The following is a 26355-nucleotide window of genomic DNA, read 5'->3' as shown; positions in this document are numbered from 1 at the left end:
GCAGTCCCTGCCCCACAAGTCCTCCATCCTCCCCATCGCGTACAGCGACACCAGGACCCTGTCCCCGGGCCGCACCTCGTGCCCGCTAGGCAGCACGTCGGCTGCGACCGCTTCCTTGAGCTCCTGCGGCACGGGCGGGTACAGCCTGAGGGACTCGCACAACGCGGCGTGCAGGTACGCGAGCCGGCCGAGCTCGTCCGGGTCGAAGGTCACCATGCCGTCCGGGGTGGCGGCGGTGCTTTTGACGGACTCGAGTTCCTGCAGTATCTTGGCCACCACGCGCGGGTTCCTGGTGAGGAGGTAGAAGAACCAGGACAGCGCCGAACCCGTCCTGTCGCGGCCGGCGAGCATTAGCACTACTATAAAAATTATTTTTCAAAACATCCAGTGTATTTTTACTTGACTTGTGACTTCTACAGGCGGTCCGCTTAAGAAATTTCACGATCGTGGGGGTGCATGATCGGTTAAAAAAATTGTTTTTTTCAAATAAAAAAATATCGATTCGGGGACCAATTATTACAGGCGGTCCACTTAAGGAACCGTCTGTGAAAATTGATTTCTACAGGCGGTTACAGGCGGTCCGTTTATGGAACCGTCTATAAAAATCTATTTTCACATGCGGTTTTTTAAGTCATCTACCTGTGGTAATAGATTTTCACAGACGGCTCTTTTACACATGTGCAAATCGTCCATTTTTACAGACCTTTGATTACAAGCGGATGTGCTAGATGTCTGTAAAAATGAGTTATCAATCGTCTCTAAAAATAGTTTTTTAAGTAGTGGAGGTTGATGGTAGTGTCATGCAGGAACGTGTCGAGGGTGTCTGAGTCTTCCTCATAGTCGTTGATGTAGGACGAGAGCAAGTATGTTGAGTCCTTGATGCAGCCTATCGCTTTCTGCGCACGATGCTTCGCGATCGTGTCGGCAATGAACTGGTCGATGGTGCGCCAGGCCACCACCATCTTTCGCTCGTACCCGATCCTCAGCCTCCTCGCCAGCTTCCACCATGTCTGCGGCACAACGTGGCGGAGGAGGAGCACGTTCATCGCATCGTCCATGGCGCACGCGAAGGGCACCTCAGGCAACCCGACCGCCAGGCACCCTGGATCAACACTGAACACCAGAGTCGTGGTCGTGTCAGCCTCAGGAACACGTCCTGCAAGTTGAACACCTCCCCGGTTCCAGCAAGGTGGGTGAGCAGCGGGAGCAGGGCGTTCTCAACCTTGTCGCGGCTGCATTGGGACACGAAGGCCCGGAACGAGGGGCTGGACATGAGAAGCTACGCCTCGGCGTGCCGACGGCGCCATGACTCACCGTCGGCGTTGAAGATGCCGTTACCGAAGATGTCGAAGATCTCCACGTACTCGGGGCCCTTGGGGTAGTTGGCGAAGTTGGAGGTGAAGACGTGGCAGACGTTGGCCGGGTCGTCAGAGCTGACAAAGAACTGCATGCTGGTGAAAGGGAATGTTGGAGCTAGAGTTCGTCTTACCCTAGCAAGTACGCCGAGAGTTTCTTCTAAGGAAGGGACTCAAGCTTGTAGACGAAGTTTGAGAGGGGAAACACCATAATTGTATTTATAGTAAAAATATGGACTGTGTTAGGACGGGTATCATAGGAAGGCTTTGTGATTATGCTCCTCCATGCCGTATCAAGCGGGCTCTTTCTGACCTCTCTCTTCCAGGTAACCACAACCCCTATTTATAAGGTAGTACGTAGCTTAGTATACAAGTTATCATGATGTACAAATATCTAGGATTTGGCCGAATTACTGGATTTTATCCTAAATAACTACATTTTACCTTACGTAGAAGATAAATATCTATCGTGGTAATTATTTTGGTGCATGCCCCCTGAGGCTGCGTCTTTAGGCTTCGAAAGGCCGTATGGGCACCGGAGGGGCGGCCCGAAGGGGTTCGTAACCTCCGAGGATAAGGCCTCCTGCTCAGTTTGGAGTCCGAAGACTCTGGAGGGATTTGAGTCTTCGAAGGGCCACGTACGTGCCGGAGAGGTGGCTCGAAGGGGTCCGCAGCCTCTGGGGTAAGGCCTCCTGCTGAGTCTGGAGTCCGAAGGCTCTGGAGGGACCTTTGATAGCGATCGTCAACTATTATCTTCAGGTTGGTCTATTTTCCCCCAATAGTACCCCCTCATTCTCGGACCTTGATGTTTGGAGGGGTGAGAGGATGTAGAGGAAAACCAACTCCAGCCTGTGTTTGTAACAGGAATGCCCGTAGGCCATTCCCTGTCCCTGGGGAGTATTTCGGCGAGAACTGCAGCATTGATGGTGAGGCTCACTACTGACGGTGCATTGATGATGGCGGCGCACCCTGGGGTTATGTTGTGGTCGGAGGTGCAGCTGGCGTCGAAGTCGGAGTCGAAGATCGAAGACGTACCAGCAGAGGAGGTACGTTCCGGAGCCTGTTGGAGTTGGAGTATGCGGTATCGGGACTTGAGGCCGGAGGGCCGTTGGTGTAGGTGATGCGCTCCAGGGTCCGTGCCGAGGCCGATTTAGATTCTATGGACATTTTTGGTGATGAGTCTTTTCGTAATTTGAGTTTGTCAGAGTGGGGGATTACGTGTGGAATCGAAGAATCCCCACGTTTGCCAGTTTGAGGATGGTAGGATGAGATGTGTCACTGGCATGTTTCTGACTGGATAGTGCGTGGGTTCATCTAGGGTCTTGTGCCCACGCCTCTGGCAGGCGCCGAAAGGAGTCTATGTCATTAATGTGATGGGACGTTCATGCAAGAAAATGAGGTGTTGCCGTGGGATGTCGCCATGTGTCGGTGGAATGACTGGGATATGACCACGGGCCCCCATAGATTAATGAGAGATGTCCTGGAGCGACGCTGCGTTGGTTCCGCTTATTTTCCTGCACGTACGTGGCTGCTCGGCTCGGGTATAAAGCGGGGATCATCCGGCTGGATCTATCACCGTCCCCACTAGCGAGCACTTAACTTGACTTTTAATATGGCATCATCCTCCTCCCCATCCTCTTCGGAAACATCGATGATCTCGACTGCTTCTACTGGAGCTGGGCTGTTTCGGCCACCGGTGGTGGCGCCGGTGGTCGTTCGGCTTCCGTCCCTGTGGGGTGGATAGTTGCCTGTTGCCCCTGCCCAACTCTCAGTTTTGGAGACCATGCCTGTCGAGATTATCGATATTTTCGACGATGATGCGAAGATCGATTGGGATCTCCTGCAGAGGGAGAGTGACGAGGAGGAGTGAACTTCAGCGGCGAGGGCTGGGAAGAAGCGCGAGGAGGACCCAACAGTGGCCCCTTTGGTTTCTTTTTCGTCTTCTGACAGCTCGTGGTTGGCTACTGCATCTGCTTCCATGGCGGCAGGCCGCGAATGAGGTGCATACGTCGCTCCATGCGCGGCCCCTGCCGGGATTCATAGGAGGCGAAGGTGGCCTTCAAGGGATTCGTGGGAAGAACAGGAAGGGAGAAGGGAGCAAGGAGGTTCACCGGAACGAGCGACGCGTGGGTGGCATGGCACGGCTTACTACAACCTTGGCCGGGCGGCTGGCGGTGCGTTGGCTTGAGGCATGTCGGGACGAGACACAGCCCGGCACGACGGGGTTTGGCCCAGCGGCGAGGGAGAAAGACGACACCGATGGGGAGGCTGGACTGGCCCGAGTGAGCGACGAAGAGCGCGACAGTGCTACTGACATTGGTTGCAGCAGCGCGGATGGCAGCACGCACACGGCGAGGAAGAGCAGGGACGCGGCGAGGAGCATAAGACCGGCGTCAGTGCTGCTGATGCATTTGTGATTGCTGTGCGTGTGTGCTCGTGTGTACGTATGCTTGGGTGTGGTGGCTTGCAGGTGAAGCATGGGAGAGGAGGAGGCAAAATGGCTTTTGCCATTCGGTGAAAACAGAGAGGCATGGGGAAGGGGATGGCCGGCTGTGGTGTGGGTGAGAGAGATGTGAGAGGGTGAGAGGACTTTTGGTGCCATGGTAAACACACACACACACAGAGAGAGAGAGAGAGAGAGAGAGAGAGAGTGTGTGTGTGTGTGTGCTCAGAGGGAGGGAAGAAGGGAGAAGCAATTTTGCTTGCTGCTCTGGGTGACAATATCAGAGGAGGGAGAGAGGAGAAAGCAGATGGGTGGTTGATCTTTTGGCCGGTGCAGATGAGAGAGAGAGCAGGTCATGGGAGCACGGTGTGGTGAGAAGATGGCCAGTGGTTTGGTCGGTGCTGCGTGATGACTGAGAGAGAGTGACCAGAGAGTGAGAGAGATTAGAGAGAGTAGGTTGTTGTGTGATGGCCGGTGTTGGTGTATGCCTTTGTTTGTGTGAGAGATGACAGAGCTTAGAGAGATGAGTTGTGAGATATTTGTGTAACCAATTGATGTATTTGAGTTTGTAATGATTCAATTTGAATAGGTTAAATTGAATCAAATTGGCATAATTCAAATGAGTTTGAATTAGAAATTGAAATGACTTGAATTGAATTGGATTGGCAATTCAATCTGGATTTGAATTGGAAACGGATTTATAGAAATTCAATTTGAATGATTTGAATTGAATTGATTTGTGTAAATCACTAAATGACTTGGATTCGAATTGATTTAGACGAAAGGGATTGAATTGGCGAAGTGATTGAACTGGAAATGAAATGAATATAACTCGAATGATTTGAATTGCATTCGAGTACAAATTCGATGATGATTTGATTGAATCTGGATTTGAGATATTTGGGATTAAATTCAATTAGGAGTATTTTAATTTAGTTTGATTCAAAAAGGAATATTTGAGTTGGATTGGAAGATAGACGATTGTCACCGATTGATTTGGATTGGGGAATTGCCGAGAAAACTAAAATGGATTCGAATTTGAGAGAACTTCAAATTTGAATCACCACACAAAGAACCACAAGAACAAACAAACCAAAATGCATATGCTCAATTTATTGCACGGATATTTGGAATACTTAGCCAAATAGTATATTTGAATACACACATACAAGTATATACATATTCAAATATATATTTTCTTGATTTTATACTGGTTTAATAATTAGAATTTTTTTTATTTGGAGCGAATTTTGCTATATTTTTATATGCTAAAACTCAGGGTGTTACAGCAAGGCTGTAGTCACATGCAATAAAGACCAAACGATGTAAGCGTTATAAATAAAAGCAATAAAGAAATGAGATAACCGTCTAGTATGGGCTTTTGAGAGTGTTTATGTATCCCGGACCATCATCGGTCACGTATGGCCTCAGCATCATGTATGTATAAAGAGGTGAGCTAGGTGCGCAGTACGACGCATAGCTTCGACCGAAAGCGGCAGCGTGGCCACAAGCCCACAACAAAGAGCTCCGACATCGTGCTTAACTCACTGACTCCCTCTTTGGGGCCTCGAACGTATCCTCATCGGTTGTCTCCGAAGGCAATAGGCAACGCGGCACGAAGGTGAAAACCACCCAAGCGAAAGCCACAAAAGACGAGGGTGATCACTGTGGGCCATGAAGGCTCCCGCCGCAATGGTAGTAAAGCCACATAGGCTAGGTGAGCACAGTGGGCCACGAAGGCTCTAGCCATAATGACACGTATATATATCAGGAGAGCCTCAGAGGCACAACAGAACTTAGCATAGGGCATGCAACCGCAAGCCTCACAAATCAGAAGTGGTAATAACAGCCACAACAGGAAGCCATCATCATCTCTACCATCTGCTGACAAAAGTGAAACCCTCAATAGGGACAACAGCATATCCAAATAACACACGATCAACCAGCAAGGAGCACCATCAGAGAGCCCTCAATCCTACTTAACTCATCGTCCGTAGGATATTAAATCTGCTACATGTTAGAGAAAGCAGTAGTATGTGTAATATCTGGCAATAAGCGAGCCTGTCATCATCTAGCTTTCCTTCTCTGCATCTAGTCATCCTCCATGAATAACACAACAATAATAGATATGATAGCACTAGACAGTACTCAGGATGACCACAGGGGGATAGATCATTGGCCATCAGTAGGAAAATAGTGACACATCGGCAACAAGTAACGGGATTAAAATCAGCAAGAGGGCATGGCTGACGGCAAGATCAAACTGAGCCACAACAACAACAGGATCATATGTGCGCTACCAAAGCTCAACAATAGCATGACGGCACAAATGCGGGGGATAAGCGCAAGCACAGAGAGCAATAGCATGCAGACACAAAGGCCGGGGACAAGCGCAAGCAGAACAACAGCATAGTGACATCATCACTCGCATGGCACGATGGCCGACCACCAGCACATAACATCATCATCGGACCCAGATCGGAGAGGTAGAGGGAAGGGAAGGCCATGACTATCACTCACCAGCGAGGGTGGCGACGTTGATGGAGTTGATGTTCATGGTGATGATGACTTCTTTGGCTAGCGGTGAAGATCTTGGTGCAGCAAGTACACGGAGATGACGAATTGCAGCAGAGCTTCCGCACGTTCCCCCCTCTTCCGTCCCCCCTCGAGCACCCCCTCCCTCCTCCTTACATAGGAGCGGCCCGGGGCTCCCTCGAAGGAGATAAAGTCCAACCCTAACTCCCTGAATCCGCATAAAATCCGGTCACATCATCACCCGATCGGACTTGAGATCGTTCAAACAGACTCAGGGATATAGATATGGGAGAGATTGAGATTGATTTGCTTAGACCATCCCAACCATATTCTCTTTATTTTGTTCTATTTCTGATTCTTCTTCCTGTTCTTGTTCTCTTTATTTTCTCTCATCTCCAACAGCTTCCCTTCAAATGAATTCGTGAAGAAACAATAAGAGAGAATTATGTGCTAGAGACAATGACCTTAGGAATCCCTTCGTGACGGAACCGTGAAGTGAAATTGATGGAATATTGAAGGGAACAAAAATTCCTTCACGAAAAAATTCTTATCCGCGAAAGGCCTCCCTTGAGGATGGTCTTAGAGATATAGAGGAGGGGACGCCTGGATTAGAATGGTAGAGAAGGATGGTGTCGATTTGCACAGGAGAAAGGGGATCGAGGTCATATGCGGCTGCCGGTGCCTCGGCTGGAAGGAGTAGCAGGGGACGGGACCCTAGGCCGGTTTAGCTCGGGCCGGCAAGGAAAGAAGGGCTTTGGGCTGGCTAGGAAACCAGGCTCCCTTCTTATCTTTTTATTCTCTTCTTTCTTTTTTTCTTCTCTTTATTATCTTTCAATATATATATATATATATACAAAGAAAAAATGTATGTATGTATGGAGCATATACCTACATCAAAATGCAGTCGTAAAATAAGGTTGTGACTGTGATTGAATAATGGGTTATATATAGTATTTGAGATTCTTGAACAGCGGCTTGAGCATCACCGTCTGTGGTCTGTATAATTGAGGACACATCCACGTGGGATCGAAAGTAACATTCCGAAAGGACAGCAGCAGCATGGGCCAGTGTCTCCCTCACTGCAGTAGCCTGCCTACTCTTGCGTGAGACCGTAGACTCGTGGAGGCGTGGACGTATCAGCAGAAGCAGGCCAGGGCAAATCCTCATCTGTCGACGTTGCAAGAAAAATAGCATTTCCTTCTCTAGGTAAAAATAAAAAAATAGATAACGTATAAGATCATATTTATTGAAATAAGTAATATATTAATGTATTCATAAATTTAGCATGTGTATTCGATATCTCACTTATCAAAAATGTACTTTCACTATCTCAGATACTGAATATAGTACTATGTACCGTATTCTACACACGAGCTGTCGAAAATGGATAAGTGTCAAAAACGATGCACATTACTATATTTGTTACCTCACTTACTAAATATAGCCTCCCGTGCTGTGCACCGTGCTGACGATCGAAGAAAGAAGCTTGTACGTGCACGTTTAAATGTTTTATTTAATTTTTGGTTTTATTTATGAGCACAAAAATAATCAAAAATTCTAAATATTTTTATATGCAAACTAGAGCTCACTAGTAACATGTTTTTATAAACAAAGAACAGCAAGAAGAGACTTAATATTAATTTGAGAGGTTGTCTGATATTTTCAGCTTGGTAACGGCAACATATTAAATAGAGTATATTTCAATTAATCTGAGAATCAAAGTTTTATGCATTTTTAATTTTTTATTTAAATTGAATTAAAAAGAGAATATCACAAAAAGATAAAAATGCATATAAATAGAGTATTACAACGGAACTTATTTTCTCACCAAATAATCTAAGGTTAGAAATATTTTTATAAATTAGTACATCACATCAGAAGAATATTAGTGAGTTTTTCTAGTTTTTTGAATTTATTTGAGCATTAAAAATTAATAGAATTTGTAAATGTAAGGTTATTTGAGAATTTTAATTAAATATTAGATCAGGTTTTGGATCAAACCAATTAAAACAGTTTGCTAGTGAGCTATAGTTTAGTCATAAAAACGTTTAGAATTTTTAGATTATTTTTATACTTATAAATAAAATCAAAAGTTAAATAAAAAATTTAAATGACAATCTTCTTCTAGCTTCTTTTTTCGTTGGCTAGCACGGCGCACAGCATGTGAGGTTGTATTTGTCAAGTGAGCTGTCGAATACGGTAATATAGCTATTTTTAGTATATCGTGTGTCGAATACGATGAACAATATTGTATTTAGCATATTTTTGATGAATAATGTGTCGAATATATATGCTAAATTTATAAATACGTTAATATATTATTTATTTTGATAAATACGGTTCTGTATTTTTTTTTTTTTTACAATTCCGTTCTCTTGCCGCAAGCTCAGCTGATCGAGCAACTCGGGATATTTCAGTCGAACGATGTTCGTGTGTGACGGAAAATGTTCGTCGTGAGATGCACCAGCGGCATTTACCATGGCTCGTCCATCGTCACGAACTGCTCACCAGAAAATGGAATCAGTCGACTTGGAAGGTGCACTCCACGTTAGTATTGAGCCTCTCTTCTTTGGGGTGTTATTTTGTTGCACTGGGCTAGAGGCCCTTTTTTTTTTGCGCGGCAGTCTGAAACCACCCATCTGTTGCCTGTTGGGCCAGTCATAGAATCGGCACGGGAAGTCTTGGTCCAACGAGCCCTGTTCTTCTTCCGGTACTACTGTGCATCCAAATGCAAAATGATGTACTAACAATCAATCAATAAGTTGATACAGAATGGTCTCCACAAATTAGGCAGCTTTGTTTCAGCTTTTATTTTGGATCCATAATCAAAAGCTGAAATAAATAGGTTGATTTCCAGATTTTGAAAAGTGATTCCGAGAATCAAAAGTTGGTTTTATAATTAGAATCCAAAAGCTGATTTGAAGGTGTTTTTTTTAGATTATGAGTGGTGATATTTCGAGACTGACAGCATAGTATTATATATATTATACACTTTATTCATATAAAAGCTAATTTTATAATTAATTTTTAGAGAATCAGCATTGTCAAAAACCACGGCTGAAACAAATGTATCCTTAGATATGTACCGCAGCCTCTGGCTATGAGCATGATATGGCGAGTCAAGTGCAACGTCGTTAGTTCGGTTAAAATTTGGTAGGCTAATAGGGTATCTTTCTGGTACTATTGTTAATGTTTTTAAGTGATACAAAAGCATAAGAGCATGCACAGTGCACACACATTATGAAATACAATACTCTGGCCAGCCCGTTCGGCCAAAAATCCAAAAATACATAACGGATGTTACCGTATTTATTAAAATAGATAATATATCGACATATTTACAAATCTAACATAAGTATTCGGCACCTTAAATACCGAAAAATTGATTTCGATTCATGAGATATCGAAAACTCCTGTATTCTGCACGTGAGGTACCAAATACGGTATTGTTCACCGTATTCGGTACCTTATGTGCCAAAAACTCCCTGTATCGAATACGACACCTCAGGTGCCGAGTATAAGCCGACCTTGCTCACGTTGCGTCGTGCCTGCGCTTTCAATGTGTCCGGTCACGTCGTGTCACGTCATTTCATTTTTGTCACTTTTTTAAACCCACGTGATGCCGTGTTTCGCTATAAGGAGCTGCAGCGCGACCAAAGAGCAGACGAGCAGCACTAACAAGAGAGGAGAGGAGAGGAGAGGAAAAGAGCAACGCAACGCATGGAGAGAAGAAGCGGCACGAGGTGAGGAATAGCAACAGCGCGAGGAGAATAGAATCAGCCCGAGATAAGGAGGAGGAGTAGCGTGAGTTACAGTAAATACTTAAATTAGAATACTTACAGCAATAAGAGTAATTAGAATAAGTAGATTATTTAATACGTTCAATTACATTTATATAATTATTTTCTTAGTTTGATTATATGAATTTGATTATTTGCTTAGTCAGTGTAATAGTAATTAGCGTGAATTTGTATAATAGTAATCATTTGCTTAGTCGGAGTAAGTAGATTGTATAATAGTAATCAGCGTGAATTTGATTAGTCAATGTAATTATATTATTTAATTAGTTTAATAACATGATGAGCTAGTGGTGGCGTAGGGTGGTGGCATAGTGCATGCATGCTCTCTATAGGTGTAAGTAGGGTGTCGGTGTAATGAGATAAAAGAAAAAAAAGAGGGTAAAAGATAAAAAAAAATTAAGAAAGATTAGAAAAATTTGGGTTGGACAGAAAGATTTCATAAAAATGACAGTGCACCAAAAAATTATCAAATTAATTTTTTTTATTTGAATCTATTAAAATAGTGAGGTGCACAAGAACTCATGTCCTTAGTTAAAGAAAAGAAGCATCTATGAAATCAAATAGAGCAATATTTTCAGTGTCTTCTACTCAACGTAAACTATTCCTTTTCTCTATTCAGCTCACTCAGCATAAAAGGAATCTATGAATAGATTAATAGTACATTGTAAAATATGAGCACTGAAATTTTGCTAGGAACTGTAGGCATAGCATTCACCGTAAAAAGGAGATGATCACCCGGGTTAAGAGCGACATGCTAATGCTTCTGACTTCTGCAATAGTAAATGTAGTGTAAAGAAATCTAGTAAAACTAGCTTCTAAGATAATTTTGAAGTCAATTTATAACGAGATTGAATATTTGGTCAATATAACTTTCATGTTAGTTTAATTAATATTTTAATTCAATATTCAATATTAATTATTTCATTTGAATTCAATATTGATGATTTAATTAGCATTGTTAATTACTTAAATATTTAGTATTGTTAAGTATAATACTATATAATTTGTATTGTTAATTTATTTATTATTTATCAAGAGCATAATTAGTTTTATATCGTACATACATCTAAAGTTATTTTATTAGATGTACCTTTGTTTAGTAGATACGACATGACTTTCCATATTTATTACGAAGAATGTCCTGCAGTTTTGCATGGGAGGTTCGTAACAATTCAGAACTGCCAGCACATAAAGAGTTTGGTTGAGGTAACTAATGATTTGTATGGCATGAAATCAGATGTTATGAGCCTTTTACGTGTGAACCAGCAATCTCATATTGTTGTCCTGGAGGGTGTACGACCACGGCTTATTCTAAATAGTTTGGTTGTTATCCATACATTGTTTGAGATGAGAAAGAATAATACATGTGCTTTGTACTAACGCAAGGCATTGAAGAAGAACTTTGATATATGGGTGTACGTAAACACAGTGCCATGACTAGTGCAAAGTGATGTAGTGATTATCATGGAAGGATCAGACCAGCAGGTGATGCACGAAGAGAATGGAGGGCATGTCGGGGAGGGCAGTTCCGGTAGAGAGGGAGCTAGAGTAGGCCCTTCTGAGGTAGATCCAGAATACATGGATGATGAAGCTGGTGGTAGCAGGGATGAAGAAGATGCTGACTACGATGACCCGGTGCCTGCGATCCAGTACTTTTATGGTGCTAAGCTGCTGGATTGTGCCATCGTTGAGTATAACACCTTATCTAACTGAGGATACCAGAATAGCGACATCCAGATCGGGCAACAATTTTGTAACAGGGGGAGATCATCCACTTTATTAGCAACTATACTGTAATGACAAGAAGGGAACACAATTGCGCCTGGTCTAACCCTACGGAGTATGAGGTCAGATGTATCAAGCAACCGAATTGAATATGTTGTTTGTGTCACCACTTTTCTCTGCCATCTTGAGATGATCTAGGTATTCAACATTTATACACTATGAACTATGCAAATGACATAAATGACTATTATTTTGTTTACGAACTATTTGCAAACTATTTATCTAATCAATATGATGGTAAGTTTATTATATTAACGTACTATCCAAGCACAATTCTTTCCAACATACGAAAAATATTTGTGAACTCAGGCTTTAGACACGCCAATGTATGACCAGCACCTCATATACTAACTTTAATTGTAACTCTAAAATCAACAATATGATTGTATGAGCCATTCAACCTCGGGCTATGGTTGCTTTAGGATTAATGCTTAAAACAAGCTTCAACTTTTGATTAAGATCAAAGGGACGGATGTTACTATTACACTCACTCAAAATCAACAGCTTTCACAAGGAACATTTTTATAGGATTCTATACCTCTATACAGAGGCAACAATAACTCATTGATGAAATTTTACAACTTTCACAAGGAATCATATGCTCCAGTCCCCAGCCAAGCCCATGCAACTAGTCCATGCAGCAGCTCTCAACCATCATAAATAATCCCACCCTCATCCATAGATAGACTACTCTTTCATTAACTCTCTCAACTCCAATGTCTTTCTCAACTCCACCAAGAACACCTAAGAAACATTGGGAGACCCTTATAGACTTCGCGAGTCCCAAAACATCTCCTACACCTATGATTTATGCTTCTTCATGTGTGCCAACTATCAGTACGACAAGCCTTGATATAGACCGTACGAGTACACACCGGTATAGCGATGTATACCACTAATGTGTCACTTTTTCATGCGATTTCATACATTGTCTTACTAATCTACCATCTTGTTTCATTTGTCTAGTCTCTACTACATATCTATGACTTCATGGAATAGCTAGACATGGAGCAAAATAAACACTAGAAGTGGTGGGTCGATATGAGCATGCGGTGGAGGAGTGAAACGTACGAATGCCGAGAGTATAAGCAATAGTAGGAGGAACTATGACTCAAGCATCAGGAGGAGGAGCATATGAGGAAGGCAGCTAAGGAGCGCGCCGCGGCTGAGGCACACGAAGCAGAGAGGGAAATGAAGCGGGAGAGGGCCCGTCACGCTAAAGCGGAGGGCCTCGATGCCCTCCGAAAGGTCAAATATCCTAAGTGTGCTTAGCAAAGAGCATCTATAGTAACCCGGTCTATTTTTATTCCCTAAGGTAAGTTTGGTTTAGCAGTGACACGCTGTTAACTTAGTCTTTAGGCGTACCGTATATGCCAACGTTTGTTGTTATCATCTCTTTATGGTTAGTGTCCATTCGCGCAACGACGAAAACCCCCATATCGCATATAATGTTCATCAGTGTATGTAACTTTATATCGGGTTATATGATAATCATATTTCACAACTATTATTGTTCGATAAATTAGATTTTGTATCCTCCTGACGTTGCTTCCTTAAAAAGTTAACTGCACAAATACATTAAATTAATAATAAATATCGACAAAATTACGTTAAAATAAATTTACACACACCCACTCATTTGTTTCCTTTCTTTATTTATTCGCTCGTGTCTTGATAAAACTAAATTATGCTACAAAACCAACCCGCTCGCATTTTATAACGAAACACGACAGCGCGTGGGTTAAAAAGCGACAAAAACGAAATGATGCGACCGGGCGCACCGAAAGCACCGACCCTGACGCGATGTGAGCAGGGCCAGCCTGAATACGGCACTATTCATAGTAGGTGTCGAATATAGGGAGTTTTTGGTACATATGGTGTCGAATATAGGGAGTTTTTGGTACATATGGTGTCGAATATAGGAGTTTTTGGTATTTTAGGTAATAGAATCGATTTTTCGGTGTGTGAGTTGCCAAATACATGTGTTACATTTACAAATACACCGATATATTATTTATTTTGATAAATACGATAATAACGTATTTTATAAATACAGTATTTGAGATACTAAATACAAATGTTTGTTGCTTATTTTTAGATTTTTCCCTCCCGTTCCTTCTTCCCTGTGACAGCGTATACGCAGCAGTGCCACAGTGTCAACACATGCAGCGGAGGCCCAGCAACCCAACCCCGTCCCGTCGCGCGATCGGAATATGTGCGCCGGGTCGGCACTGCGCCGATTTTGTGTCCGCTCGTGCGGCCCGGCCGGCACCGGCCTCCTCCCTGTCATTGCCCGACGTACGTCGTACCCGGCACCCCCCGGACCACGCACGGGATCCCCCACCCGTTTCCGGTCAAAACAGCGTCCGCGCGCCCGGTCGGGCCGGCCGAGCACGCGCGGCCACGCGCGCGGCGGATTCGCGGGGTCTCGCGGTGTTCCACCAAAGCGGGGACACCCGTACCGCGGCGCGGATCGCCTGGGCGCCGCTTTTGCGGTGCGCCGCCAGCTTTGGCCGCGCTACTTGCACCTTGCACCTTGCGCGGCGCAGCCTTCCCCGCCTGATTCGGCCGTAGCATGTACGCTAGCTAGGACGCGCGCGGGGATTTGGCCTAGCCCTCCTCGAGATCGAGAGAGATTCGTGCAGCGGGGCGTGAGGCGCGCGCGTGGTGCACTAAACTCTTTGAGGCTTTTCTTTATTTCTTTACGGGACTGATGGGCATTGGTTCCATTTCGGTGGGTGGGTTGGGTGCTAGCTCTTGTGCGTCAAGCTTCCGACCGACCATCGATCGCCTTTGTTCTCGCGTTACTCTGTCTGATCTACGATGAGGCCAGGAGAGGACACAGGGGGCCCCCTGGCTTGTCCCTCCCCGGCCAGGTACTGCGTGCGTACGTGCCTTTGCATGCATGAATGGTTTCTTTTTTCAGCGCGAGCGACGGCCGTTTTTATTTAGTAATTTCGGCAACCACGGTATTGTTCTTTCGGAGACTAGCTAACGACCCTGGAAAGCGCCTGTGTTTTCCTGGTGTGTGGACCGTTCCAGCACGGACACTTGGTTGCACCGTGTCGAACAGTAGCAGTGGTAATCTGTCTTTTACTGAAGGGAGCAATTAATTATTCGGTGAGGAATGAAAATGCAAAATGTTCTGGCAGGATTTAGCACTGTGCGCTAACACCTGTCGACTGATCATAGCAGGAGAACTGGAGAACCGGATACTTATTATTGCCACTAGCTAGTGGTACGGCAGAGAATATAAAGTGTCTCCAGTTCAGTACGTATATGGAGTTTGAACGTAGACGAAACGAGCCGTGTTTTCGTTTGAAATCGCCCGTCTCATCGCGAGATCGGAATCTGTCGTGCAAGTTTTCGATGCCGATATGTTTGGATCCGCTTCGCAAGCCTTCCGGGCAAACCGCAGATTAAAGGGCGACCTAGGTAGCTAAAAGGCTCATATATAGCATGTTACCACTTACCACCGTACGATCCTCTTGTTCACGGCTTCAAGTGGAGCTGTATCGTCATATCGATCAGCGGCTCATCGTGCTTGGAGATGAAGGTATGTGCAGTCCTTTGTCCAGGCACTGTGTATATAGATAGATAGATAGATAGATAGATAGATAGATAGATAGCTAACCACAGGCTGACAGACATGAAATGACCCAAAGCAGTCGACCACCCGGCCAGATTCCAATCGCATTGTCGACTTCATTACCAAGGTTGTCTTCCCAGTTCCGTTTCACGTAATCACAACAGTAATCGATCAACTGGACTAATCAACAGTCGTCTAATATACTTTATCCTTACGTGATGATCAGTCAAGCAAAACGGCAAGATTCTCTCTCTCTCGCCTAGGTTAGCCAGGGTTTATCTCCTGTCGAGCTGTTTGCTCTAACCAAGCTGTCTGTTAGTTCGTTTCATCACACCAGATGGCACCATAGATAGCAAATGATGACCATGCAGTTCCCGCGCACTGCTGTTCTCTCTCCCTATAAATAACGAGCTCGTGCATTCGCCATGGTTAGGCTCAGGCGACTCCCTTTTGACCTTTCCTTCCTTCCTATACATAGACCTCTCGCTTTCCGAGCTACCTTCGGCACCCCATCCCTGCTTCCGATCCAGGTTTATAGATTTGTACCGATACTTGGTATCTCTCTCCCATACCGTGTAACCAACACCAGCAACCCGCTTCCATCGGTTCATATATACCGGCGAGTTTCCGCGGTGCATTTACATAGAAAAGATGATGATGCTCGAGGAGGATGCAATCGGCATGGCGATACTGGACAAGTTCTGCATTGTAAATCTCTTCAACCTTGATGTATATCTATTTGATCATTTCTTTTGTTATTTAGTATAGCTCTTTGATCTGTGTGCACCCTTTCGTTATTGTTGTTTTGCTATATATGCTTACGTGCGTGCCTGTGTATCTGAATCAAGCTAGTGCGTGCATGCGTATCTGAATCAAGCTAGTTGAGTAATGAGTTCAGCGTGCTGCTAAATATGAAAAGTATGGACGCTGAATGATGCAGTGTTGGTCGGATCATCTTAGTACAATACCTCCTCAGTTGTTCGTTGTGTCCAGCAAAACCACTAGTCAAGATCTTTTTCAGATTAACACAATATGCTTTCAAGAGAAGTGGAGTGGTATATATTCGGGCATAGAGCCCTCATATTGAATGCTACAAACAAGTGTTATTCATAACAATAAGTAGGCACGGCGGTCTTATTCATATTCTGAAAACACAATTTTCTATGCGGTCAAAGGACTAAAAGAATGAGATCGCCCGTGCAAATCCATAAAGGCCAGAGGTGAATATTTTCGTAACGGATAAAGCACCCCATTTACATTGCCTTTGGTCAGATCAGGTGACATGCTTCGGCCTAAGTAGGAGGCGCGACCAAATTCCTGGAGACTTCTTTCCAGAAATAAGCACAGCCTGCGCAAAAATAGCATCCATGCATAAGACCATGCACACGCATTTAGGATAAAACATTCATGTGAGCTGACTTCTTGGTTTTTCTTTGTTTCTATTCCGGCCCGTGTCTCTCCTGAACGAAAGTATAGCACAGAAATTTCCGGATTCTACCTTCCTTGGTCGTCATCTTGAACAAAAGACATGTGCATCTGCATGGCCAAACAGGCTTATTTTCGGTCCCCTCTCTTTCCTTAACCCATCTTCCTCGCATAAGATGATTCTCCATTTTACGGCCCCATGTAGAATCGTGTTTTCTTCTCAAGAATCATTAGAATATATTGGAGGAAATTTCGTCCAAAGAGCTGCTCTGCATACCGATGTGATCAGCGTTGTTGCAGATTGAGGGTGCCCACCATGCTTCCTGACGATTGCATCACTGTAATTACTTCTCCAACACTTGTTCAATTCCTCCTGAAATTTGCGTGCGATAACGCAAATCCAACCAAGCAATTTCATTTCTTTCTAAGGATATTTTTCTGACGTCTTTCTTGCATCCTGTCCATGCATGCTTATTGGGTTGTGATTGAAATGACAATACACTGTTTCTAGGATAATTGGTACTTGCCTGCACATATAATGCAATAGGTGTTCGGCGTCTATCATACAAAAGCACAAGCAGTGTAGAAAAATCCATTTAAATCTAGATGTCATCTTTCAAATTTGGACCTGCAGCATCACCAGCGAATAAATAACATATTTTGTTTTTTGGCTTCTAGTTCTTGACAACTTTATATCCAAATTGCATAGTTGCGTTTGCTTACAGTTTTCTTTTGATGACTTCTTTTCGATAAAGACAGTAGCATTATTCAGACGATCGCACAGAGTTGCATGTCTACAGCTTTTGATCCTCTCTAACAAATTGGAATTTATTCTTTGCAACGAAACATAATGATGCACCTAACATCCACTGCTTCCTTAATGAGTTTGTAAAACAATATTTCCACTAGAACGTCCTGTAAGTTGTAATTTTGTCAGACATACGTAAAGTGCTATGGTCTTTTTTTCTTTTTCGAGAATTCACAGTTCTCGTGATTTCATTGTTAGAGGAGCACTCATTTAGCAAAAAGAAACTCACAGGTTCTGTCGCCTCTGAAATTCACAGGAGGACATTTCAAGCCCCATAGCTGCTCACATTCTTGACTTCTGTGACGACGGCCTTGGTGATGGCCACTTTGCTGCGGTGACCACTACCTCCGACCCATTTCTGGCCTCCTCTGAGGATGTTTCATCGTCGACCACTACCACCCCTCCTCTCTGCAACTACAGTGATGAAACTCCAGTTGCTGCAGCCACAGCCTTCTCCCCATTACCCTCCTTCGACTCCACTCTGACAGCCCTCCTTGAGCAAGAGCAACACCATGACCTTGACACCGAGCTCCTTCCCCCCATTGATGGCCTTTCAGAAGCAGTATACTATCCACCTGCCACCGAGGCGGCCAGCATAGAGTATACTATCCAAATGGAACTTCCAGATACCATTGCTGAACCAGTGATCCCGACGCAAATGAGCAGCAGCGCACCTGTCTTGATGCCACTCTCTTCAGGCTATGATGAGTGCTTCACGGTGGCACTGGCTGGAGGGTACATGGGCCTGGATGGAACCCTGTATCAGCAAACAAGAGCAACTCTTCCGAACTGCAATGCAGGGGCGCCACAAGGAGGATTCTTCAACAGTGCAAGTAACAGTAGCAACAGCATGTCAATGATTGGCGAGTATCAGAAGTTGATGGAAGATGGACTGACCAGAACATATAGCGATGGAGATTCCTTGCAAGGGGCATTTAATAACACTGCAGACATGCAGGTACCGTTCAGAACCTATGTGTCCACTGAGCATTATACCACATACCACAATGATGGCAAATAAAAGCAGAGGTCAAGGAATCAGCTGATTTATGCAATATCTCTTTGGCTTCTTACCTGAAATCATATTAATTATACAGGTGAGACGAAATAACCAGCACCTGATAAACGGATGCAATGGGAGCCCACCAACATTACCTCCAACAGAAATATCAAACTTGGAAGATTCCACGTTCAAGGTTGCCCGGTTATCACCTGAAGAGAGAAAGGAAAAGATCCATAGGTACATAAAGAAACGGAACAAGAGGAATTTCAGCAAAAAGATAAAGGTACTATGGGGCATTTCAATAGAAGCACTACTTATGCATGGACATCTTACCAATTCAGCTGTGCTGACACACAACAAAATGCAGTACGCTTGTAGGAAAACCTTAGCAGATAGCAGGCCCCGTGTCCACGGAAGGTTTGCAAAGAATGATGAACTTTGTGAAGCAACAAGATCAAGCTCCCAAAATCAAGAGCATTATGAACAAACTGTAAGTTTTCAGGTATACAACACTGTCTTATCAGAAACTACAGTTCAGTTTAACTCAAAAATGATAACCAACAAAATGCTCAGGGTAAAAGGAACTTGATGCACCTAGGAGACATTTCATGAAATACATAACTCGTCTGTTTCCATTGTTCCAATCTGTCATATATTAGCCGGTTAGGATGTACTGAGGGCACCCATGTGCACTAGTGATAGATCACAAGGCTGTAGCGGATAAGATCATTAGTTCACGTCTCTAATCTCCTTAAAATTGAAGATACATGATTTGACTTATGTATTCTCATTATTTTCATGATGCATACGAAAACCTGGTATATTTCTATACATAGTTAACAAGAATTTTACCTTTTTCAGGAGCATATGAAAGGAGAAGACATGCTTGACATGTCTGATACTCTTTCCCATCTAAGTGGGTTAAATTCTTACAACTACAAGTACAAATGCACCATTGAATCCTGGATATAGTTCTCAAGTCTCAACCACACAGACTAAGACCAGTGTTTTGTTTCCAGTCAGTGCGACCATTAAGCACAGTTTTCCTTTCCGGCAAAATAAGCTCACAGCATTATATGCTCTCTTGCGGGACAAGTGCTTTAGCTCAAATAATGTAGAATTGGTGTATGTGTCAATCTGTTGTCATTTGTTTGCGATCCTCACAAGTGAATGTGGTAGTTAGTCTCCAGAACAGTGACCTGTACATAGAACTATGTCCTTATCTTATAGAAATAAAGAGTTACAAGGGTTACTTGAAACATTTCTTTGTTGCGGAGTCTGGATCTGACCTGCTCAAATTATTTACAGGACAGAATGTAGCAATGGCACTTCAGAATAATCAAAAAAACATGCTGACAATGCATAATCTATGTAAACTGAATATAATGGAGTGTATCACCCAGCTACCTTTTAGACTCCTCTATGTGCAGAAGGCTCAAAAGTCGGAACCAGTGACAGACAATATGAATAAGATTCAAACTAAGTTAAGTAGAAAGGAAAAGCAGATCACACACATCTTTTATTTCCACTCATGACACTATGATGCTTGATGGTCAATGCAGTAAAATACTGAAATATGTAACTGGAGATATACAGGACATTTTAGAGCACTGCATTAGGTTAATATGTTCCAATCAGCGCACCACCCTAACCCCCAACAAACCAAAAGAATAAAACACCCACACCAAAGAAAACTCACGCGCACACAGCTGGCATAGAGTATCAAAACTCAAAAGTGCTGAACTAAGAACACAGACGCTGCATTACGCAAAAGTTAAAATATTAGTTAATCAATGCTTCCTCCTGAAGTTTAAGCACTGCCCCAGTCATTCAGGTAATCAAAGTGAAAGTGCAATACCAGATCGAAAGTGAACTATTTGAAGCTAGTAGTGCTGCCACATTGCAAATATCCATTTCAGCTGAACTACCGTTGACATCAAATTTCGAAACAGTGGCTTACTCAAACTGAGAACATATAAAACTCTGGACAAATGAGAATCTAGAAAACAACAGTCAGCATTTTCATATCAAGATTTACTCTCATGAAAAATTCCATTGATGAAGTCCATGCGGTAGGGTCGAGAAATTACTGCACAGTTTCTTCAGCCAAACATGGCTGACATACAAGAACTAAAATGCAAGTACTCGATCAGAACCATCTCTACATATGCCTGGTATAAGCAAATGTACAACAGTTGTGTGCTAAGTGCTAACTCACTAATGTTGTCACCTGGGGCACGGGCAAAGGCACCGCAAGGGAGAGCAACTCCGAGGCCCCTCGCTCCTCCAATTGGCACCCTTCTTCATCCATTTCAACAACTCCAGAATCGAAGAGTAAAACTTGGGGTTCGGATTTGATACACCCAAGTAGGACTAAACTAGTTGGCCTGGTGAAGCCGAGGAACCGGACGCAGCGACCGCGCCGACCGCCCCAGCATCGCCCGCCGACCCAGACGGCGACCTCGGAGGTGATCACTGCGACCTTGACGACCACCCCAAGCGCGTCGATCCCATTTCTGAATCCCTTGTGCACCTGGAGCCCGAGGAAGCCCTCAATGATCTTGGAAGTATTCTTCGATAGCTTGTAACCGGCCTTGAGGACCGCGAGCACCGCGACGCCGGCAGGCGAGGCGGCGGGGATCGGCGCGGCGGTGGCCAGGCGGAGGAGCGACGCGGCGGCGAAGGCGGCCTTGAGGTGCTTGGAGGAGGGGAGAGAGGGGAGTCCCGCGGCGGGTTGGAGCGTGCGCGCGGCCTTGTAGGACTTGGACGCGGCCTTGGACGCTGCGAGGAGCGCGGCGACAGGGGAAGAGGCGGAGGCGAGGACCCGCGGCGCCTTTAGCGCGGCGGCGGCGGCGGATGTGGCGGCGGCGAGCGGCTTGAGCGCGCTGGAGCGGGAGAGGACGACGAGAAGCCGCACCCCGAGCGCTACGCCGAGCGCGGAGGTCGCGGCGGCCACGAGCTCGTGCGTGGGAGGCATGGCGGTGGCGGCCCTCGCTGGGAGGCGCAGGCCATAGGAGGCGAAACGGGGTTCGGGCGTGCGCGAAAGGCCGTGGAAAGATAGGGAGGCGAGGAGTAAAAAAAAAGGGCACGGGTTAGCCGAGTGGAGACGAGGGGGATGGACAGAGAGGCGTGACGTGGATGCGGCCACGATCCCGCGTTACTGGGCTGTATAGAAAGATTTTTATAAAATTTTATTTATATTATTTATCTTATGATTAATAATTGGATTAAAGAGGAAAAAAGTTGATAAACATATATTATTATAGGAGAGAGGATTTTTTAAAATATATGATTCTGTAGAATTTGCTTTTGCCGTGAGTGGAACGTGGCAGATTTTTTTTTGCCTGACAAGGCGGGAGCCCGCGCGTGTGGGATATGCCAAGGTGGAGGTGCCGATTCCGCGCGTGTGGGATATGCCAGACACGGGTCCGCACCGTCGCCGGCTCGCTCGGCGGCGGACGGACGAAGAACCGTGGAAGTGGCTGGCGCGGGGCACGCACGGGGAGAGGGAGACCGAACCGAGCTCGGCAGAAACCAGCAGCCCAGCGAAATTTCACCGTGAGAGGCAGCGCCATCGGGCCGATCCTCTCCACCGTGAAAGGCCGTAAAATGTGAGATCTTGTTTGGCCGTCGGTGGACCGGCGGTTACAGGGATAGCTGCTCCGGAACCCTCTAGACATGGTCCCCAGACCCACGCTTGGCATGTTGCCATGGGCTTCATTGCTCTGTTGCTGTTGGGCTCTTGGGCTTCTACTACTAAGTATTCGATTTTTTCACAGACCAAACGTGGAAGGCGTGTGGCATCCGAGCGTCGGCTCGGTTAGCAAGGACGGCGCGTGCGCCCGTTAACGCTCGACGCGAGTTTGCACTGGGTTTTTTTCGTTTAGTTTATAGGTCTGCCTCTTATGCGTGGAGCTAAAAAGGATCGTGACGCACCTACGAAACCAGTTGTTTTCATCGATTCCTAGAAGGATGTTTTGTTTTTATAAATGTAGATCTGTGTGTATATATTAGGTGTGTAGGGTGATGTGTGTTATTATGTGTATGCATGTACGAACAGATACTACATTTGTATCCAGTCAAGAGGTGTCAAAAAAAAACGTGGAAGGCGTGTGTGTTGTAGGTCTTGAGGTGGATATGTATGTGCGTGTCTTAGCGTAATGTGAGTTTATATATTATAACTGATATTTAGTGTTGAGGTTGAAAAAAACGTGAAGGTATGCAAGTACGTGATTTTAGACCACTTTAATACCCTTAGATAAAATCTGCTCATAAAAATATTAGTGATTTTTTTTCTAATTTTTAGAACTTATTTGAGGCATTAAAAATTGCTAGAAGTTATAAAAATATATTTTTTCGTAGAATTTTAATTAAATATTGACTTAGATTTTTTTTATCAAACTAATTAAAATAGATTGCTAATAAGCTCTAATCTGCTCATAAAAATATTTAAAAAAAATTAGACCACCCTAATTCGTTTAGATAAAATTAAAAGTTAAATAAAAAAAAATACACACTTATCTGCTCTGTACGAGCACGAACCAACCACTCAACGGGGGATAACCGTATTTTTTATTTTTAATCTTCTGATTGGTGGGTACTATGATCGGATGAGATTTTGATCTCGCTGATAAACAAATGACAACAGTCTATTCTTATAATTTATTAAAACATCCATGTAATTTTGTACATATTAAAAAATAAAATATATGAATAAAAAAATTCAAGTACGCAAAGACAAAAGCAAGAAACTGACGGAAATGGCAAACGAGTTGTTCACTCGACCCAGAGAGAGACGTTGAGGAAAACGCTCTTCTAACTGCAGGCGCCACGAGCGGCCAGTCCACGTGTATGAACACGACTGATTGCTCAGTGCTCACAAGCATATATACCGCTAGCAGATCAAATGATTTAGGTTAGAAGAAACCCATCGCTACTGGACATACAGCATTCAGTACGACAAACTAGCTCTCTGCTACATTTGAACGTCCATGTAGTTGAAAGGAGCAATGAGGTTGCAGCGAAGTTGTATTCCCTCGGTTCCTGTCCAAGTCACGAAACCTTCTCAGTTCGTCAGGGTCGATTTTGGCACCGTTGCTGCTTGCTTCATGACTGATAAAATGAAGTGCATTACAGGTCACCGTGAACACGGTTGCGTAAGGCGGCCGGACAAGCCATTCTCCCGGAAGGGTCGGCAGATGCAACATTTCTTTCCCAATGCCTAACGATCATCGCACGATACATAACACTGACACATTTGGCTGCAGAAAACCGCTTGCACTAGCAGGCCAGTTGCAGGCTTGCAGCATGGCATACCTTGCAGACCACTTGGCTGCAGCCTGCAGAGCCGGACATGCAAGCACAGAGTGTTTTTATTTTTATATTTTTTTACATTAATATTTAAATAAATAGATTTCTGATAACAATATTTACACAAATACATGTCTACCGTCCTTAAAAAAATTGCATCACTTTCAGAGAGTGGTAAGGATGACAACGTGGCAGCGGAGCTATTTACCACCCTCTCGGGTATGCTCCACTCTTAGCTCGGCGGTTAGTCTTTACCGCCCTCTCACAGGGCGGTTAGTCCTTACCGCCCTCTGCCCTCTCACAGGGCGGTTAGTCCTTACCGCCCTCTGAGAGGGTAGGTAGGCCCCACCCTCAGCTCGTCGGTCGTATGCTATAATTACAGAATAATGATGTATGTTATAATTATAGATAATTAGAAACTTTATTAAGTGGATGGATGGTAAATTAGTGGGGTTGTTTAGTTTGCTTAGGAGCGATATTGATTGTAGTGAACTAAACGTACTGTTATGTGATCATTGGTTCCGGTAATTTTATCCGAGTTTTGATAATTAGAAGTATAGTTTTTTTATTAATCTTGGACATATTTTAGGATGTTTTCGAGGATGTACGATAAGCTATATTTTAGATATATTATGGTCAATTCAGATTGATTATGGTCCTAACGATGTAGATCTCTCTGAATTTCGGCATGTCATCAAGTGACTTAGTAGAGCCAATGAGAGGACTATAGTAGACGTGTGTAAGTGACTGATGTGCTATTTTCAATTGGATCCCAGGCAACATGAGCTTAAGCTGAGAACTGTGCTAAGTCGTGCTACTCAGGGGTACTTCGGAGAGCTCGTCCAGATTAATGTGATATCTACTTGGGGGCAGTACATAGATATAACATATGAACGTGGTCTCACTCTTGTGCTGCTAGCTAAGGCATACTGAAAGGATCCAACAGAGATAAACGTTGGGGAAGTAGTAGCATGAACAAGTTAGACAGTGGTGGATGAAACAGATCCAATAATTGTGGGGGATAAGCAAGACGTTGGAGATGTGTAGGAGATGCAACCGAGAGTGTAGCCGATGAGGGGGAGCAAATCCCTAGCATAATTACAGAGATGGAGAGAGAGGATCAGGAACTGGAGGAAGCCATTGCTGATGAGGATTCATCGGACGAGGAGGGAAATACTTATGTTCCTACAGAGTGGATGAATCGGGAATTTTTAAAATTGGTGGTCAGTGAGGGTCATCGAACACCTTAAAAATATCATGAGAATGAGGTATCTTAAGGAGTTAGGTACAGTAGTAAGGACTATTTGTGAATTATTTATGAACTTTATATCTAATCAATGTTATGGTGAATTTATTATATTAACATGCTATCCCATCATAATTCTTTATGATATATGAAAAACATTACTTAGAGATCAGACTATAGACATGAAGTGACCATACAACGGAGTTTTAATTATAAATTAAATGACAACATGTCTATCCTCACACAGGGAATCTATACCTAGCATCAATGCCATAACTTTTTTAGTTTTCACAAAGAATCTTAAGCTCCAACCCTTAGACAAGCCCATACACTCAGTCCGTGCATAAGTCCCCAGTCACCATAAATAACCTCACCATCTTTCATAGATAGATCACTCATTTCTCAGCTTTCTCAACTGCAATGTCTTCGTTAGCTCTACCAAACCCACCCAATAAATATTGGGGGATTTTCATCCCCAGAGGGTCGAACCGCCGATGTGCTTCTTCTGTGATGACTCTTGTAGGCTTCGCGGGTCTCAAGACATCTTCTACACCTATAGCCTAAGCTTTTTCATATGTGATAACTACCAATACGATAACCCTCGATATGGACTATATGAGTACCCACCAGTATAGCAATATAGGTCACTCATGTGACACTTTCTATACAATTTCATGCATTATCTTACTATTATGCCATCTTGTTTCATTTGTCCGATTTCCACCACCTATCTGTGACTTCATAAAATAGCTCTATATAGAGTAAAATGAGGACCGTAAGCGGTGGGTCGATATGAAATAAGCATGAGCAGTAGCAGGAGGAACCACGACTGTAGCAACAAGAGGAGGAGCGCATGAGGAAGGCAGCGCCAGAGCTCGCCGCGACTCAAGCACAAAAAGCAGAGAGGGACAGGAAGCGAGAGAGAGCCTATCGCGCTAAGGCGGATGGTTCCGATACCCTGAGAAAGGGTAAATATACTAGGTGCACTTAGTAGAGAGTATCTATTATAACCCGATATATTTTTAATCCCTAAGGCATGTTAGTATTAGCAGCGGC

At 44.1% G+C, this 26355-nt stretch overlaps 3 protein-coding genes across 4 annotated transcripts in view; 1 reads left to right on the top strand and 2 right to left on the bottom strand.

The window, feature by feature from the left end:
- The window catches only part of LOC133910874 (noroxomaritidine synthase 1-like), an 80326-nt gene that overhangs the window by 435 nt on the left and 53536 nt on the right, over positions 1 to 26355 (bottom strand). The window contains 2 exon segments of the mRNA XM_062353113.1: positions 1 to 350; positions 782 to 1040. Of these exon segments, the coding sequence (XP_062209097.1) occupies positions 1 to 350; positions 782 to 1040 (609 nt within the window).
- Positions 16043 to 19895, top strand: LOC133911553 (uncharacterized). 2 transcript variants are annotated; one of them, XM_062353845.1, is made up of 5 exons: positions 16043 to 16215; positions 17997 to 18698; positions 18838 to 19026; positions 19111 to 19233; positions 19605 to 19895. In XM_062353845.1, the coding sequence occupies exons 1-5, from the start codon at positions 16159 to 16161 to the stop codon at positions 19713 to 19715; spliced, it is 1182 nt and encodes a 393-aa protein (XP_062209829.1). In that variant the 5' UTR covers positions 16043 to 16158; the 3' UTR covers positions 19716 to 19895. The 2 variants fall into 2 exon arrangements, with proteins under 2 accessions (XP_062209829.1, XP_062209828.1); XM_062353844.1 differs by having other exon boundaries at positions 19111 to 19245.
- On the bottom strand, positions 20744 to 21820 carry LOC133911554 (uncharacterized). The gene has a single exon (XM_062353846.1). The coding sequence runs from the start codon at positions 21718 to 21720 to the stop codon at positions 20953 to 20955; it is 768 nt and encodes a 255-aa protein (XP_062209830.1). The 5' UTR covers positions 21721 to 21820; the 3' UTR covers positions 20744 to 20952.

Source organism: Phragmites australis, chromosome 3 (assembly GCF_958298935.1).
Source record: "Phragmites australis chromosome 3, lpPhrAust1.1, whole genome shotgun sequence".
Lineage (NCBI taxonomy): Eukaryota > Viridiplantae > Streptophyta > Magnoliopsida > Poales > Poaceae > Phragmites > Phragmites australis.
The sequence above is the reverse complement of the archived record's forward strand: the minus strand, read 5'-3'. Positions and strand labels throughout refer to the sequence as shown.

What these genes read in the sequence shown, in the direction of transcription:
- LOC133911553 (XM_062353844.1), top strand. Translation starts at nt 16,159, where the DNA reads ATGATGATGCTCGAGGAGGATGCAATCGGCATGGCGATACTGGACAAG. An exon ending in ATTTCAGCAAAAAGATAAAG is followed by an intron (nt 19,027 to 19,110) that starts GTACTATGGGGC and finishes AACAAAATGCAG; the next exon opens with TACGCTTGTAGGAAAACCTT. An exon ending in AACAAACTGTAAGTTTTCAG is followed by an intron (nt 19,246 to 19,604) that starts GTATACAACACT and finishes TACCTTTTTCAG; the next exon opens with GAGCATATGAAAGGAGAAGA.
- LOC133911554 (XM_062353846.1), bottom strand. Translation starts at nt 21,720, where the DNA reads ATGCCTCCCACGCACGAGCTCGTGGCCGCCGCGACCTCCGCGCTCGGC.